Below are 17460 nucleotides of genomic sequence, written 5' to 3' on the forward strand. Positions count from 1 at the left end.
AGGCACCTGGAAGCTCCTGTAGGCACTTCAGCAGCTGCAGGAGTAGCAGTGAGCTACTGATATTATCACTAAGCTAAAGAGCTGACCAGGCCTACCAGGTCCACTTTCACTAAACTTTCTGACTGTCCTGCATTGTTTTATAATAGTGGCAACAGAAACCATCTCTACATTCTAAAGCTTTTTTTTTTTTCAAGACAGAGTTTAGCTCTTGTTGCCCAAGCTGGAGTGAAATGGCACGGTCTCAGCTCACTGCAACCTCGGCCTCCAGGGCTCAAATGATTCTCCTGCCTCAGCCTCCCGAGTAGCTGGGATTACAGGTGCCCGCCACCATACCTGGCTAATTTTTTGTATTTTTAGTAGAGATGGGATTTCAATATGTTGTCCAGGCTGATCTCAAACTGCTGACCTCAGGTGATCCACCCTCCCCGGCCTCCCAAAGTGCTGGGATTACAGGCATGAGCCACTGTGCCCAGCTCATTCTAAAACTTTTAATAACAGAAAGACCTAGTATGACAAGTTCTCACAAATTGGATAGACCTCTGCCCTTTTCCCAAAATAGAATTTAAAAGCTAACCCTTGTAGTGTTTTTTATTTTAATACCTACTTTTCCAAACAATACTGCAGCCATTTTTGCCAGCCTAGATTGTAAATTTGATGGTTTTCATAGTAAAATACTGTTGCTCTTTCCAATGAAAAATAAAGATAACCGGACAAATATCTTAGATTAACACATTAAATTTTTTTACATAACTCTTCAACTACTATGTCACTTAATGCCAGGGATGCGTTCTGAGAAGCGTGTCCTTAGGCCGTTTCATCATTGTATGGACATCATAGAGTGCACTTCCACAAACCTAGATGGAACAGTCTACTATCACCGAGGCTATATGGTATAGCCCATTGCTCCGAGACTACAAGCCTGTACAGTCCCTTACGGACTGAATACTGTAGGCAATAGTAACACAGTAATAAGCATTTGTATAGCTAAACATGCCTAAAGATAGAAAAGGTACAGTAAAAATACGTTAATCTTATGGGACTGCCACTGTATGTGTGGTCCATTGTTGACAGAAACATCATTATGCAGTGCATGACTGTATATCAAAACCATCTCAAAGACCAGGGAAAAAACTGTGTTTTCTCTTTATTGTGATGGATCAACAACGATCACTTTATGAGAGGGCTAAGCAGAGAAGGAAAAATGAAATTAGAGGGAAACCAAGAAAATAGGAGACTTTAAAAAAAAAAAAAACAAGAAAGGGCCTTAAAAGGAACACCTGGAATCCCAGCAGTTTGGGAGGCCAAGGTGGGCAGATCACAAGGTCAGGAGATCGAGACCATTCTGGCTAACACGGTGAAATCCCGTCTCTACTGAAAATACAAAAAAATTAGCTGAGCATGGTGGCACACACCTGTAATCCCAGCTACTCGGGAGGCTGAGGCAGAAGAATCACTTGAACCAGGGAGGCAGAGGTTGCAGTGAGCCGAGATCGTGCCACTGCACTCCAGCCTGAGTGACAGAGTGAGGCAAGACTCTAAAAAAATTCCAGGTGTGTTTTTAAGGGACAGTGTCTCCCACGAAGTAATTACATACTTAAACATGTCTGGTGGGTTGTACAGGCTTCAGCTTTCACTAAAATATAAAGCCTCATCAGATATTTACTAGTTCAAGCATTACTAAGCAAACATGACATTTTTGGACAGTAGTAATGCTCATGTCCTAATTACAAATCTTATCAACCATGTGTGAATTATCTTTTCTGCTTTAAAATTACTTCAGATAGACTTAGCAGTATCCTGGCAAGTCTAAGAATAAGCAAAGAAAAAGGATCAGAAAAGAAGAAAAAGGAAAAAGGGCAATATTTATTTGCATTTAACTAGAATTTTTACTTGTGCTTTTGTTGGATAAGCTATAACAACAACCTAAAATTATTTCTTATAACTTTTATTAAAACAACAGACTTGAAGCTTTTCTTTCTTTCTAAATTACAAATTAAATTAATAGTAGTTTAAGGAAATTTGAGTTAATAGAAGTTACTGTGTTTTTCTGGTATTTTTATGTAAGAAGATAGCCATAAGGCTTGAAATAACAAAAAACGATTACTTTGACCTAGTTTGTGAGTTGCTCACTCATTTTCACATGGGCATATTAGCTGAAAAGTAGCAATTGGCCTCCAATCATGAACATATTCCCTCTGTTACAGCCCAAAGAATTCAGCAGCACTGAGTGGACAAAGACGCCCAAGGCTTGTGATTGAGGAATGTCCTCTAACTTCTGAGGCACAAACAAATGACGCAGCAAAAGAACTGATAGAAAAGGTACTAAATTTATGCACTTTTTCATGGGCTATTGAGAAACATTTGGTATTTCTTCTTTGTCAGTTTTCTTTTTTACCCTAAAAAGAATAGGAAAATGAAAAAAAAGAGAAATAAAAATAAAAATGTGATAGAATATGTTAGGAAGAATAAAAAAAAGAAAAAAGACAAATAAAGAATAGGCAAATGAAAGGTAACTTTTCTACCAGAATTTAAAACATATCGAAGCACTTGTGCCAAATTGAAAAGAGTTTAAAACAGAAATACAGGCCAATGAAACAAAATGGACAATCAGAACTAAATGTAGACAAATATAAGAAGTTTAATGACAAACCTGATGAAATAAAATGGAGGAGCAACCATTATTTAATGAATGCTGTTGGGAAAGTAGATAATTGCTCTGCAGAGAATAAATTCCACATTTCAGATGAGATAAAGAGGTAATTTTTAATATAAAAAATAAAATGAAGAGTAAATATATACAATGACTACATTAAGGAGTTTGAGTATATAAATATAACTTAACTGTACTAGGAAAATTAAGCTTAAAAAGGAAGAATCGAAGGGAAATCTGCAACAGATGTGTCCTATGAGAGCTTCATTTTCAAAATATACATCACAGGAAAGGAGTACAAATCCATGAAAGTAATATGCAGTCTTAAATAGACAGACAGAGACTATGGACAGCAAATATAAAAGTTAGAAACATCAAATAATTAGAAGACACTTGGTAACAGGTTCAACCTAATAATGTTTAATGTAAATAAAAACTGAGAACTCACCAGTGTTAAATTGGGAAATTTAATTAAAATTAAGTGTTAGCAAAGCTTTAAGAAAAGTTAAGTCCAGGTGTGGTGGCTCACACCTGTAATCCCAACAATTTGGGAGGCCGAAGTGGGAGGACCACTTGAGGTCAGGAATTCCAAGACCAGCCTAGGCAACATAGCAAGACCCCAACTCTACAAAAACTGAAAAAAAAAAATCAGCTGGACCTGGTGGCATGTGCCTGTAGTACCATGTAATCAGGAAGGTAAGGCAGGAGGATCACCTGAGCCCAGAAGTGAGCCTGCAGTGAGCTGTGATCAAGCCACTGCACTCCAGCCTGGGTGACAGGGCAAAACTCTATCTCTGATAATAACAATAATAAAAACAAAGAAAAGTTAACATTCATAATACAAGTGGAATTGTAACAAATTAATGCAATATTCTTGAATACCTATTTAGTAAGAAGAATCATAAATCCTGTTTTGTTTTGTCTTGTTTTTTTTTTTTAGAGAAAATAATCTGAGTGCGGTGGTAAAATCATAGCTCACTGCAGTCTCAAAGTCTCCAACTCAAGCAATTCTCCTGCCTTAGCCTCCCTGGTAACTGGGATTGCAGGCATGTGACACCACACCCAGCTAATTTTTTTATTTTGTAAAAACAGGAGTCTGTGTTTCCCAGGCTAGTCTTAAACTCCTGGGCTCAAGTCATCCCTTACAGATATGTCAATGGGAAAAGTGCTGAGTGTGAAAATAAGCATTAAGTTCTCAAAAATTATTTCACTGGCATTATAGCATATGCATTAGAATCCTATTCTTTAATCCTCCAAGTTTTAAAATACCATGTAGGTATGATTATCTGTGGTTTGGGGATAGCCAGTTATAGTTGCTAATGATTATTTTCCATTTAGTTACAAAGTCACACTATTCAATAAGGGTTTTTAGGAAAACTCTTTGAGACTCAATTTGGAAACAAAGTATGCATATTGTTTATTAGTACTATTCGGGGAAATTTTTTTTCTGGTAATAAATCCACTGCAGCAAATTTCTTTTGAAAACAAAAATGTAGCTACTAATTTAGTCTTAATAGATCATCATCAGAGCCCTTGTTTTGCATTTGACTTCCTGGACACAGTTAAAGATCTGTTTAAAAAGGAAAGTACTGTTATTTCAGCAATTCGAGTAACGGGGTTATTTCATTAAGAGAAAAGCTTCAGGAAACATAGCACATGAAATATTTGAGCATTGCTCCAGGTATGAACAAGAGCCATAGATGAATGCCAAATATTATTTTTGAGTGGCTGCCTTGTGTAGAGTTGGTTGTTGAACAGCTAACTTTAAAGTTCTAACATTATACCAGTGTTCACCCTAATTTTAAAATTAGGTTTCTCAGAATTTTAAACTAAAAATAACATTTTAAAAATAACAATCCTCCAATTTGAAAAATGGAAAAAAAATTAATATTATATTTGTTACCAGACCTTTCCAGATAAAATTTCCTAGTAACAGAAAAAAGCAGCCAGGCACGGTGGCTCATGCCTATGATCCCAGAACTTTGGGAGGCCAGGGTGGGCGGATCACGAGGTCAAGAGATCGAGACCATCCTGGCCGACATGGTGAGACCCCGTCTCTACTAAAAATACAAAGATTAGCTGGACGTGGTGGCGCATGCCTGTAGTCCCAGCTACTCAGGAGGCTGAGGCAGGAGAATCACTTGAACCCGGGATGCAGAGATTGGAGTGAGCTAAGATTGCACCACTGCACTCCAGCCTGGTGACAGAGTGAGACTCTGTCTCAAGAAAAAAAAAAGAAAGAAAAAGAAAAAAGCTTTTCTGCATCTTTTTGCTGAAATCAACTAATAAGACCTAGAGAAAGCACTGACAATAAATTCACCCATTTCTACCTGCAGAATGCCATATCTCTATCCCTCCTTATTCTCTCCCAGGACAACTGATATAAAGGAATATTTGTGGTTATTTTAAATGGTTACAATCTCAATATGTTAATTCATGGGAATAAATGCTATTTCACCAGCCCTAGTCCCTTGTCCTAGCTCCACACACCCACACTCTCTGCCCCTTGTCAGAATTCTCCTGCTTCACTGTAATAACCTAACCTGGGTTAGCCTAACTGACTCCATCTTAGCTGCAAACCTAGCTTCCCTCTCCCTACCACAGCCCCTTTGGGTGCATAACTGGGCCGCACTGACGCTGTGCTTCTGTCATGCTGACTCTGTGCTTGTCCTACCATATAACTAATGTAACTAACTGCATCCTGCTTGGCAAGCACACCTGCTATTGTGTATAACTCTCTTTGAACCCCCCTTGGTGATTGTTTGGAAATACCCTTAGCAACCAACAATACTGGGAACCTCCTCCCAGCTGATTACTAGCTAACTTGCCTGTTCTGCTTCCATAAAATTCCGCTTCAGCTAGGTACCCCCCTCCCCTACCTAAATCAAGGTATAAAGGAAAATCAAACCCCTTCCTCGGGACCGAGAGAACTTTGAGCGTTAACCATCTCTTGATCACCAGCTAATAAAAAGGACTCTTAATTTGGAGCTCAGTGTGTGGCGCATTCCTTCTAACTCGCTTGGTTATTACATCACAAGCTGGAGCTGAGTGAATTAAGTTATCCCCATTGACTGGGCATTGCTCTCTGTTCTGCCCCAGTTCCTCTTGGCTTTCCTCATTCCATTTCATTCTGACTCTAAATGTTTGCATTTGCAACCTCCATCAGAATTCTCTCCTCTCCTTCCAGGTAACATTTAAAACATTTAGTTTAAATGTTTAAAACAGTAACCATATAAAAGACATTGCTATTTCTTCGTTTAACTAACAAGTATTTATACAGCACCTATGAGTACAAAACACTGCAATACAAAGAAGGATAAGACATAGTCCCTGCCTTCAAAGGAGCTGCCAGTTGAACACATGAAGAAGACAAATAGAACAAAGAAATGAAGTAAAAACAGAGAGGAACATGCCTTAGGTTTTTGGCTGTTATATTTAAATAAGAGTTAAATCTTACAGATATGTCAATGGGAAAAGTGCTGAGTGTGAAAATAAGCATTAAGTTCTCAAAAATTATTTCACTGGCATTATAGCATATGCATTAGAATCCTATTCTTTAACTGATAGGATTGAATCTAATCCTATGTATTTGGCCCAGATAGCAGACAATAGAATAAAGACATAAGCTGATCAGAATGCTTTGTAAGAGTAGTGGTATGAATTGGGCTTATGCTTTATATCCATGTTTGTCTAGAATCAGTCTTTTAACATTTTTCTTTGTTACCATCAAATAAACAAAACTACATGTTTTTTGCTTTTAAATTAATAAAGCTCTTGTTTATTAATGAAGATGTATTTGGTAATGCTAGTTTTAGGGATTTCTTGGACTAGGTATTAATTTTCCTCCAACTGGAGACATTATTGTTAAATGATCTGCAAAAATCATGCTACAGAATTACTAGTTCTTCCCAAACAGCGGCCCTTCAGAGAAAAAGTAATTCCTGTTTTCATAATTTTTAAAGTATATTTGGTTCTGTTTGAAGGTCATGATGATCGTGTGGCATGGTCTTGGGAGCAGAGCTATTTTACAGGTGATTAATTAGTTTATGAAAGAGTTTTTTGTAACTGGTCAAGTTACTCCATATTCTAGTGGATTTCCTCAGTAAGCCTAAAGGTTAATTGATAAAGTAATCAATGAAAATAGAGCTTACATTTTATTCTGCCATTTTTTTTAAATATCAGATTAATGCCGCTGCTAAAAGAGGAATGAAATTTGTTGGATTCATATCGCAGCATTATTCTCCATCTAAATTCTGCAATGGAACCAACCATGATGGAGATATAGAATCAATGCTACATGTAAGACACGGTTCAGATGAAAACTGTAGAAGTTGGAATGAAGGGACATTAAGTGGGCAATCATCTGAAAGTGGAATTGAAGAAGAACTTCATCATGAAAGTGAACAATATCAAATGGGACAAAATGGCAGCCCCAGTTCCTCTAAATCAAGAAAGGAAGAAGGTAATAGATACGATTGGTTGAAAGAAAAGATACTATAGTTTAAGCAAAATACATTTTTGAGGTTTTCTTTTAGAAATAGGCTAAAGATTACAACAACTAAATGAACTAATGTAAACTTGTCATGATTTTTAAAAGTTATTACAGTCAGCAATAAGGCAGGGCAGTTTTTTAGACAATTGTGTCTGGCAGGACATACAATGCCATCCACATAATGAAACTTTGTGTTGAAGACTGGTTTCCATCTAGTCATAAAAAATTCCCTTGTAAATTGGAGGCTGTACATGTGTACCAAATAAGTGAGTCTATTAAGTCTAAAAAGCTGTTCTGATCTATGTTTGTACTAATAAATAGCGTGTGAGAATTTTTGTTTTGGCCTTTCCCACTTCATGGGTGGTTTTCACCTTTGAAATTAATTGGCTTTCTTTAATCATCAACTAGAATATGAAACTGGCACATCGTGATGAAACAATTAATATAACAATAGTGCCTGTATTCGAAAATAACTTTGAACAACAGTTGTATTCTTCTGTGCCAGCTAGCAAGTTTTCCCAAGAAATTGAGAATATTTTATTTACGCATTTAGGACCATTCAAAGTTTTCTGATACCTTTGTGGGCATGCTTTTAAAAAAGCACTATCAGAGAAAAGCAAAGCCTACACATATGCTCTGGAACCAGATATCTCAATTTCTTTATAAAAAGAGGGTAATAGTAGGAACTTCCTCAGTGGGTTGTTGTGGGAAGTAAATAAGAAATGTCTACAAAGTGCTTCACCCAGTGCCTGGCACAGAATAAACTCTATGTTAACTGCTATTAACTGATGCTTCAATCAGTCTTGGCACTGGAGGAGCACACCTCGGTATCAGGCTTTCTGGGTCATGTTTTGATGTGCTTAGCATCCTATACATGGCAGAGATTCATTTAGCCACAAAAGTTGCACCTCCTGAAAAAATAACTAGGAGCATTTACCAACTTAGATCTCACCCATCTCCACCACCACCACCATCATCCTCTTTTCTCACCTGTTCCCTAGCTAACAACTTCCCTGATTTTTCTGCAATGTAAAAATTATAGGAATGTATATTAGTCTGTTCTCATGCTGCTAATAAAGAAATACTTAAGACTGGGTAATTTGTAAAAGAAAGAGGTGTTTAATTGACTCAGTCCAGCATGGCTGGAGAGGCCTTGGGAAACTGGCAGTCATGGCAGAAGGGAAAGCAAACATGTCCTTTTTTACATTGTGGCAGGAGAGAGAAGAATGAAAGACTAGCAAAGGGGGAAGCCCCTTCTAAAACCATCAGATCCCGTGAGAACTAACTCACTGTCTCTAGAACAGAATGCAAAAAACTGCCCCCATGATTCAATTATCACTACCTGGTCCCTCCCACAACATGTGGGGATTATGGGAACTACAGTTAAAATGAGATTTGGGTGGGGATACAGCCAAACCATAACAGAATGTAAAAGTGAGCAAGAGATATTGGAATTATAGTAGGAGAGCAATTCACTATCTCCCACCCACTGCTACCTTTAAACTCCATATGAGTTCCCACCCTCACTTTGAGCAAATCAGATGTCTATTTCCAGTCCTTTAAGTTCTAAATCCAATATAGTACTTAATGTAACTACCAATCATTAGATTCCTCTCTTTCTCTGTATTTTTAAACTATATACTTCTCAATAACCTTTCTGCAGCAGTGGTTTTTAATCAGAGGAGGGAGAATGGGAGAATGCACAAAAGACCTTTCTGAGTATCTGGTGAAATCCATGGAACCCAGATACTTTGGTCTGTCATACAGGTGATGTTAAACTTCCTAAAACACAACCATAGGTGTAGATCCTTTGACCCCAAGTTAAGAATTTGCTAATTCCTAGTAAAGTAGAAGGTATGATCCAGCATTTCCATGTCTGTTCTAGAGTCAGTCTCACACATGTCCAAGGAGATAGAAAGTTTGTAATAACAAAAAAATTGAAAATAATGTATATGTCCACTAAAAGGAGAATAGAACATTGGCATTCTATGTAGCAGTTAAAATAAATGAATAAGGTCTATATGGTTATTTACATTTTAAAGACATGTTGAACAAAAAGTCAATTCATATCTACAGTATGATACCTTTTTTAATGTTTTCAAACTGTAAAATGTTACATATAATTTGTGGGTATATAAAGATGCATTAAAAGAATAAAAGCTTGCGTGAGAATAATAAACACCAACTTCATTATAGTACTTATTTCTGGAGAATAGAATTAGAGGATACTACTTAGTAGCCTCGACTGTATCCATTTCTCATTTCTTTGAAAAAAATAGGCTGAAGCAAATATAATATTGATATTTAATTAAGTTGAGTGCTTGTTTGTATGCTTGGATTATCTCATGACTAGTGAGAAAATTAAGAATCTTTAATCAATAAAATTATAATTTTCCTCTTTTTTCTCCTTCTGAATGCCTAGCCTCAGACAACAAATTATATACAGTCTTCAATGTTTTTGACGATGATTCAGCCTCCTGGACCTATCAGGAAGGCATCCTGTCAATGAAAGTAACGAGAAAAGGATCAGTCATTAGTACACTTGATGCCGATTGGCTGGAATTAACTACATTTTATTATAAACAAGGCTTGTCTTTAATTGATTCTTTTGTATTCTGGGAAACATCTAAGGGTAAGTTTTATGTTAATGATATTTTATATCTAAAGAATTTGAACTTGTATCAAAATCAGTGAAAATGTTTTTGCCTCCTAAGTTCTATGGCTGAAAGGACAGATATTATTCCTAAGGAAATAAATTCCAACTGTTACACAGACATGGAGCTTTAATTTAAAAGCTTAAAGCTCCTTAAGCGCAGTGGACACCTGGTGTGTGGGCAGAATTATAACGTAAAATGTTCACTGTTGGGTTGTAACTGGGAAACCACTGCATGATTTACTAGGAGAATTTTCCAAATAAGATGTATTATAATCGTCCAAATGGGAGGTTTATGATGGCATTTCATGGTTACTATTCATATTTATTACATTATCCCAATTTTGGACACTACCATGTATAGAGTCAATCTATACCTGATTCTTTCTATAATTTGTACAGAAAAGTAATCTTTGGTTTAGAAAGTGATGTTGGCTCTGTTCTTATTTCTGTCTTCATCTTGTCTTTCATCCCTCTCTAGCCTTTCTCATTTAGTTATAATGGAGTATGTAATCATTTGTGTCTATCACAAAAACAAAGACAATTAAAAATTCTCAAATATGACTTTCTAGGGAGATTTTTTAAAGAGATGAGTGTTGAAAAAAGAAGAAGAAAAGGTAGTAAGGAAACTAGAAAAATGAATTAGGAAAGGTGAAGGTTATGAAAGCCAGGATAATTAGGAACCCTAACTCTATGAGGTTAGAGGAAAGCATGAAAAGCAAATTAGATCTCCCTGTACCTTACTATTGTTAAATCAGCCTAGTATTACCTTAACTGATGCAACTAAAGACTTTGGATGATACTTTAAAATCAGGAGTCATGTTCCAATAGGCCCTTTTAACTAGCAATATTAAGGATCAAGCCCATTGGAGCACCCAGAAATATAACACCTTGCATAGTGCTTGGCACATAGCAGGTGCTTAATAAATATTTCTTAGTATTTTTCAGTAGGCCAGTCATTGTGGCTCACACCTGTAATCCCAGCACTTTGGGAGGCCAAGGCAGACAGATTGCTTGAGTCCAGGAGTTCGAGACTAGCCTGGGCAACATGGCGAAACCTCATCTCTATAAAAAATACAAAAAGTTAGTCGGGCATGGTGGCAGACACCTGTATTCCCAGCTACTCAGAGGTGAAAGGATCAAGGCTTCAGTGAGCCATGATTGTACCACCACATTCTATCCTGGGTGACAGATTGAGACCCTGTCTCAAATATATATATATGCATATATAAATAAATTAAAAATATTTCTTAGTATTTTTTGGTTATTGGAAGCTTCTTCCAACTTGACCTTTTACAATAACAGCAAAGTTTCATAGGAAGAGCATGAGCTTTAGAATCAGACAGATCAAGGTTTAAATCCTATGTCTTCTACTTATTAGCTTTGTCATTTGGGAAGTTTGTTGAGCTCATTGAGCCTCAGTTTCCTAAAGAGGAATAAAAATACTCCTACTTTTTATTTTTGTGAGAATGTAATAAGATATAATAAATGTAAAGTGACTCCTATAATGCCTAGCCAACAGTCAGAGTTCATTTTCTGGCATTAGTTTTCTTTCCTGCCACTTGTACTTGTTATGTGCAATTACAGTACTTTTAGTGTGGATCATCTATTTAGAGGTCGGTTTATGCTTCATAATCTCTCTCTCTCTCTTTCTCTTTCTCACCTGTTTCTCTTCTCTCCAAAACGTCTAAGTTGAAGCCATTTCAAATTTTGATGTGTGACTAACTGCTGAACAGAGAAACAAAACATACTCTTTTTGCAGTCTCTCTCAGGCATCCCTGCCTTGGGTCCCGCCTGATGAAAATAAAATTAGCCACAGCAGTTGCCAGCCAGGCTCTGTGTGGCTTTTGTTCTTAAAGCCTCAGAAGCTATTTAGAGAACCCCAGGGAGACTCCCTCTCTCAGCAGCTCGTGGGGGGTGGGGGGATAGGGAGGGATGCAGAATCTCCCCCTCTCAGCAGCTCTGGAATGTCTCATTAGACATTTGACATTACACACTATACCAAGCCCCTCACAAGCCACATCAGTCTGTGGGGTCTGCCAACTGGGCATGTCATTTGGGACTTTCCTGGGAGTACACAGGGAAGTTGCCGAGGGGAAATTGTGACCAATATCTGTGTCACTGTGAGAAGCAAGTCAAAGGAAGCAGGGCTGAATTGGTGGTTTTGTTCTGGGACGTTTGATGCCTGACATCTAAAGCACATGAGGACGGGTGGTGGGGGCAGGCAATGCATATTTTTGGTCTTGCTTCTGTCCTCTTCCAAAATATTGTCAGAAGTTAGCCCACCATGAGGAATGGAAGAACAAAACCAGACAGTGCTCCGAAATTTAAATATATTACCCCACAAATCACATTGAATAAAATGCCTCCCTCCAGAAACACAGAGAGAGGGGGAACAAATGTTTAGAAAGTTTTCGCTTCAGCAGAGTCAGAGGTAAAAGTTGTAAGATCTGTGAAATTCCTTCTCAGTGCCCCTCCACACTCACTCTAACAGCCTTTTTTGCTGTGAAGCACACCCTGGGACACACAGGCACAATCACCCTTGAGGCGACTACACTTCACCAGCCTCCAAATGCCCCACTGCCCCCAGAGCATAGTCTTCCTGCACCTTAGCATATCACATCTAAGGCTACATTCTGATTTTTTTCTTTTTTTTTTTGAGACAGAGTCTCACACTATTGCACTCCATGGTGTGATCTTGCCTCACTGCAACCTCCGCCTCCCAGGTTCAAGTAATTCTCCTGCCTCAGCCTCTTGAGTAGCTGGGATTACAGGTGCGTGCCACCACACCCGGCTAATTTTTTGTATTTTTAGTAGAGACAGGGTTTCACTATGTTGGCCAGGTCTTGAACTCCTGACTTTGTGATCCGCTCATCTGAGCTTCCCAAAGTGCTGGAATTACAGGCGCAAGCCACTATGCCTGGCCTTACATTTTGAATTTTTATGAATTCTTATCAGCCTTTACTTGTTATTCATTTCAATCTTTCCACTCCTGTAAAAATATTTGTGTGGCGCTAGTGGAGGAGAGGTAGTACAATGAAGAGTCGGGATGGAGTAATAACATTCAAACGTCTCTTTACTCATTTCATATGTGCCAGGCCCCATGCCAGGCACTGGGTTTATAATACTCTTTCCTACTCTCAAGGCACTAGCTGTGTGGCATCGGGCAGCCAGGCAGTAAAAGTGTCAGAACATATATATCTAATTTTAAAACTAAGAAAATTGCGTGACATGACCATAGAGGATATTGTGGCGAGAGTACCAGGGAAGAATCCGCTTCAAGAGGTGGTCAGGAGGTCCCCTCTGAGAAGGCAGCCATCACACTGAGGCTAGGCAGCTGGAGAGGAGCAGGCCTGTGAGAACCAGAGCTAGACCATTCTAGGCCGAAGAAACACATCTAAAGGTACAAAGACCTTTGGGCAGGAAAGAGGAACTGGGAAAAGGTCTGTGTTTCTGGAACAAGGCAGGCAAGAGAATGGCTGTGGACATAGTGGAAGAGGTAAGCAGCAGCCAGTCCCTGCGGGGTCCTGAACAGGAAGAATGCAACGACCGCAGCAAACACCTAGTTTGTACTTTCTATATACCAGCGTTGTGCTAAGCACTTTGCATTCATCAACTCATTTAGTCCCCACAGCAACCTGTGAGGTAAAGATGATGATTTCCTGGTTTTTTAACTTTATTTATTTATTTATTTGTAGATGGGGTCTCACTCTCACCCAGCCTGAAGTGCAGGGGTACGATCATAGTTCACTGTAGCCTTGAACTCCTGGGCTCAAGCAATCCTGACACCTCGGCCTCCCGAGTAACCAGGACTCCTTGCACGTCACCACACCCAGCTAATCTGTTAAACTTTTTTTGTAGAGATAGGTCTCACTTTGCTGCCCAGGCTGGTCTCAGACTCCTGGTTTCAAGTGATCCTCCGGCCTCAACTTCCGAAAGTGCTGGGATTCCAGGCATGAGCCACTGTGCCAGGCCGTGCTTATTCTCCTTTTACATATGAAGGAACTGAAGCACAGAGATTTTAAATAAGGTGCCTGCGTTCACACAACTGGAAGGTGGTGGAGCCACCTAGATAGAGTGTGTGCTTTTACCAAGATATTTATTCCAATTCATTCATTTAAGATTTAAAGAGAATCATGATCTCATTTGAATTTTTTGAAGAATTTCTGGCCGGGAGCAGTGGCTCATGCCTGTAATCCCAGCACTCTGGGAGGCCAAAGCAGGCTGATCACCTGAGGTCAGGAGTTCAAGACCAGCCCAGCCAACATGGCAAAACTCCATTCTCTATTAAAAACACAAAAATTAGCCAGGCTTGATGGGCACTTATAGTCCCAGCTACTCAAGAGGCTGAGGCAGGAGAATCTCTTGAACCCAGGAGGCAGAGGTTGCAGTGAGCCGAGATCATGCCACTGCACTCCAGCCTGGGCAACAGAGTGAGACAGAAATGGAAGAGAAGGGGAGGGGAGAGGAGGGGAGGGAAATTTCTTTGTCCTCATTATGAGAAATGGATTAGAGGGCAAGAGTGAAAGTGTGGTGGGGAAGCTGCTAAGAGGCTGTTGCAGTGGTCCCTAGAGAGATGATGGTGGAGATGGAAAGAAGTGGATAGGCTAAGATTCCTTTTAGAGTTATCATATGTGCCTGCCCTCTACTTCAAAGATGGTTCTGGGCCCACCTCTGGTGGGCAGTTGAATACCAAAAATGACATGGTAAACAAAATACTAAAATGGAGTGTTACCTCTCAGCACCTTTATAGGAATGTCAATGTCATATCTAGCTAAAAGACAAGACATATCCAGAAAAATAAGCAATTCCCTGGGAGCCCTTCAAACATGTGCTTTTCAAACCAGGGTTCAAGTACCCTCAGGATATGCAGCCTTGTGCCAGGGAGCACACAAGTTCATAAGTTCACAGTCTACAACTCTTCCTGGAGTGTCAATATTACTTTAAGATTGAGTGGCTTGTAAGATGACTATATTTGAAAAGAATGGGCCAGCACAGTGGCTCCTGCCTTTAGCCCCAGTACTTTGGGAGGCCAAGGTGGGAGAATCCCTGGAGGCCAAGAGTTTGAGACCAGCCTGGTGGTAGAGGGTCTTCCCTCTGTGTTGATGGCGGCTGACTGATCAGGGTGGTGGTTGCTAAAAGTTGGGGTAGCTGTAGCAATATCTAATTTAATTTTTTTCACTTTTGAGACAGAGTCTCACCCTGTCGCTCAGGCTGGAGTGCAGTAATGTGATTTCAGCTCAGCTCACTGCAACCTCCGCCTCCTGGGTTTGAGCAATCCTCCCACCTTGGCCTGTTGGGTAGCTGGGACCACAGGTGTGCACCACCACACTGGCTAATTTTTGTACTTTCTTTTTTAGAGATGGAGTCTCACTATGTTGCCAGGCTGGTCTCGAACTCCTCAGCTCAAGTGGCCCATCTGTCTCAGCCTCCCAAAGTGCTGGGATTACAGGCATGAGCCACTGCACCTGGCCAGCTGTGGCAATTTCTTAAAATAATACAGTGAAATTTGCTGCATCAATTGGCTCTTCCTTTCAAGAAAGATTTCTCTCCAGCATATGATGCTGTTTGATGGCATTTTAACCACAGTAGAACTTCTTTCAAAATGGGAGTCAGTCCTCTCAACCCCTGCCACTGTTTCATCACCTAAGTTTATGTGATATTCTAAATCCTTCTTTGTCATTTCAATAATGTTCACAGGATCTTCACCAGGAGTAGATTCCATTTTAAGAATCTAAGCTGGGCACAGTGGCTCACACTGTAATCACAGCACTGTGGGAGGCCAAGGCGGGAGGATCACTTGAGGTCAGGAGTTTGAGACCAGCCTGGCCAACACAGTGGAACCCTGTCTTTACTAAAAATATAAAATTAGCCAGAAGTAGTGACATGCCTGTAATCCCAGCTACTCGGGAGGCTGAAGCAGGAGAATTGTTTGAACCCAGGAGGCAGAGGTTGCAGTGAACCGAGATCATGCTATTGTACTCCAGCCTGGGCAACAAGAGCAAAATTCCATCTCAAAAATAAATAAATAAAAATACAAAAATTAGCCAGCATGGTGGTACATGCCTGTAGTCCCAGCTACTCAAGAGGCTGAAGCACGAGAATCACTTGAACCTGGGAAGCGGAGGTTACAGTGAGCTGAGATCATGCCACTGCACTCCCGCCTGGGCAACAGAGTGAGACTCCAAAAAAAAAAAAAAACAGAAGGAAAGAAACCACTTCCTTTCTTTGCTCATCCATAAGAAGCAACTCCTCATCCATTCAGGTTTTACTATGAGATTGCAGCAATTTAGTCCTGTCTTTAGGCTTCACTTCTAATTCTAGCTCTCTCACTGTTTTCACCACATCTGCAGTTACTTTCTCCACTGAAGTCTTGAACCCCTCAAAGTCACCCATGAAAATTGGAATCAACTTCTTTCAAACTCCTGTTCATGTGGATATTTTGACCTCGTCCCATGAATCACAAATGTTCTTAAAGGCATCTAGAATAGTGAGTCCTTTCCAGAAGGTTTTTAATTTATTTTGCCCAGATCCATCAGAGAAATCACTATCTGTGGCAGCTATAGCTTTACAAATTGTATTTCTTAAATATACGACTTGAAAGTCAAAGTGACTCCATGATCCATGGGCTGCAGAATGGATGTTGTGTTAGCAGGCATGAAAATACTAATCTTCCTGTATATCTTCATCAGAGAGCTCTTAGGTGAGCAAGTACATTGTCAACAAGCATAATATTTTCAAAGGCATCTTTTTTCTGAGCAGTAGTTCTGAATAGTGGGCTTAAAATATTCAGTAAGCCATGCTATAAACAGATGTGCTGTCATCCAGGCTCTGTTTTCCATGTCTAGATCATAGACAGGGTAGATTTAGCATAATTTTTAAGGGTCCTAGGATTTTTAGAATAGTAAATGAGTGTTGGCTTCAACTTAAAGTCACCAGCTGCCTTAGTTCCTAACAAGAGAGTCAGCCTGTACTACAAAGTTTTGAAGCCAGACATTGACTTCCCCTCTCTAGCTATGAAAGTCTCGGATGACATCTTCCACTATAAGATTGTTTTACTTACATCGAAAATCTGTAGCTTTGTGTAGCCACCTTTATCTGTTCTCTTAGCTAGATCTTCTAGCTAACTTGATGCAGCTTGTACATCAGCACTTGCTCCTTCACCTTGCAATTTCATGTTATGAAGATGGCTTTTTTCATTAAACTTCATGAACCAACCTCTGTTGGCCTCCAACTTTTCTTCCACAGCTTCCTCACCCTCTCTCAGCCTTCATAGAATGGAAGAGAGTCAGGATCTTGCTCTGGATTAGGCTTTGGCTTAGGGACTGCTTGTGGCTGGTTTGACCTTCCATCCAGACCACTAAAACTTTCTCCATATCATCAAGAAGGCTGTTTTGCTTTCTTATCATTCATTCACTTTTATTTTCCTTCAAGAACTTTCCCCTTACATTGACAACTTGGCCAACTGACACAAGAGGGCTAGTGTACCGCCTGTCTCAGCTTGGACATGTCTTCCTTGCTAAGCTTAAACACCATTCCCAGCTCTTGATTTAAAATGAGAAACTTGTGACTCTTCTTTTCACTTGAACATCTAGAGGCTGTTTCAGGGTTATTAACTGGCCTAATTTCAGGGAATGGGGCCTCAAGGAGAGGGAGAGAGATGGG

The 17460-nt window shown here is 39.6% G+C and overlaps 1 protein-coding gene across 1 annotated transcript in view; it reads left to right on the plus strand.

Moving 5' to 3' along the window:
* RFTN2 (raftlin family member 2) overlaps positions 1–17460 on the plus strand; it is a 66194-nt gene that overhangs the window by 18246 nt on the left and 30488 nt on the right. The window contains exons 3-5 of the mRNA XM_012454075.3: positions 2205–2319; positions 6833–7112; positions 9565–9774. Of these exons, the coding sequence (XP_012309498.1) occupies positions 2205–2319; positions 6833–7112; positions 9565–9774 (605 nt within the window). The remainder of the gene's footprint in view (positions 1–2204; positions 2320–6832; positions 7113–9564; positions 9775–17460) is intronic.

This window comes from Aotus nancymaae, unplaced genomic scaffold, assembly GCF_030222135.1.
Source record: "Aotus nancymaae isolate 86718 unplaced genomic scaffold, 86718_ANA_hifiasm-v0.15.2.pri h1tg000008l, whole genome shotgun sequence".
In the NCBI taxonomy this organism is placed as follows: domain Eukaryota; kingdom Metazoa; phylum Chordata; class Mammalia; order Primates; family Aotidae; genus Aotus; species Aotus nancymaae.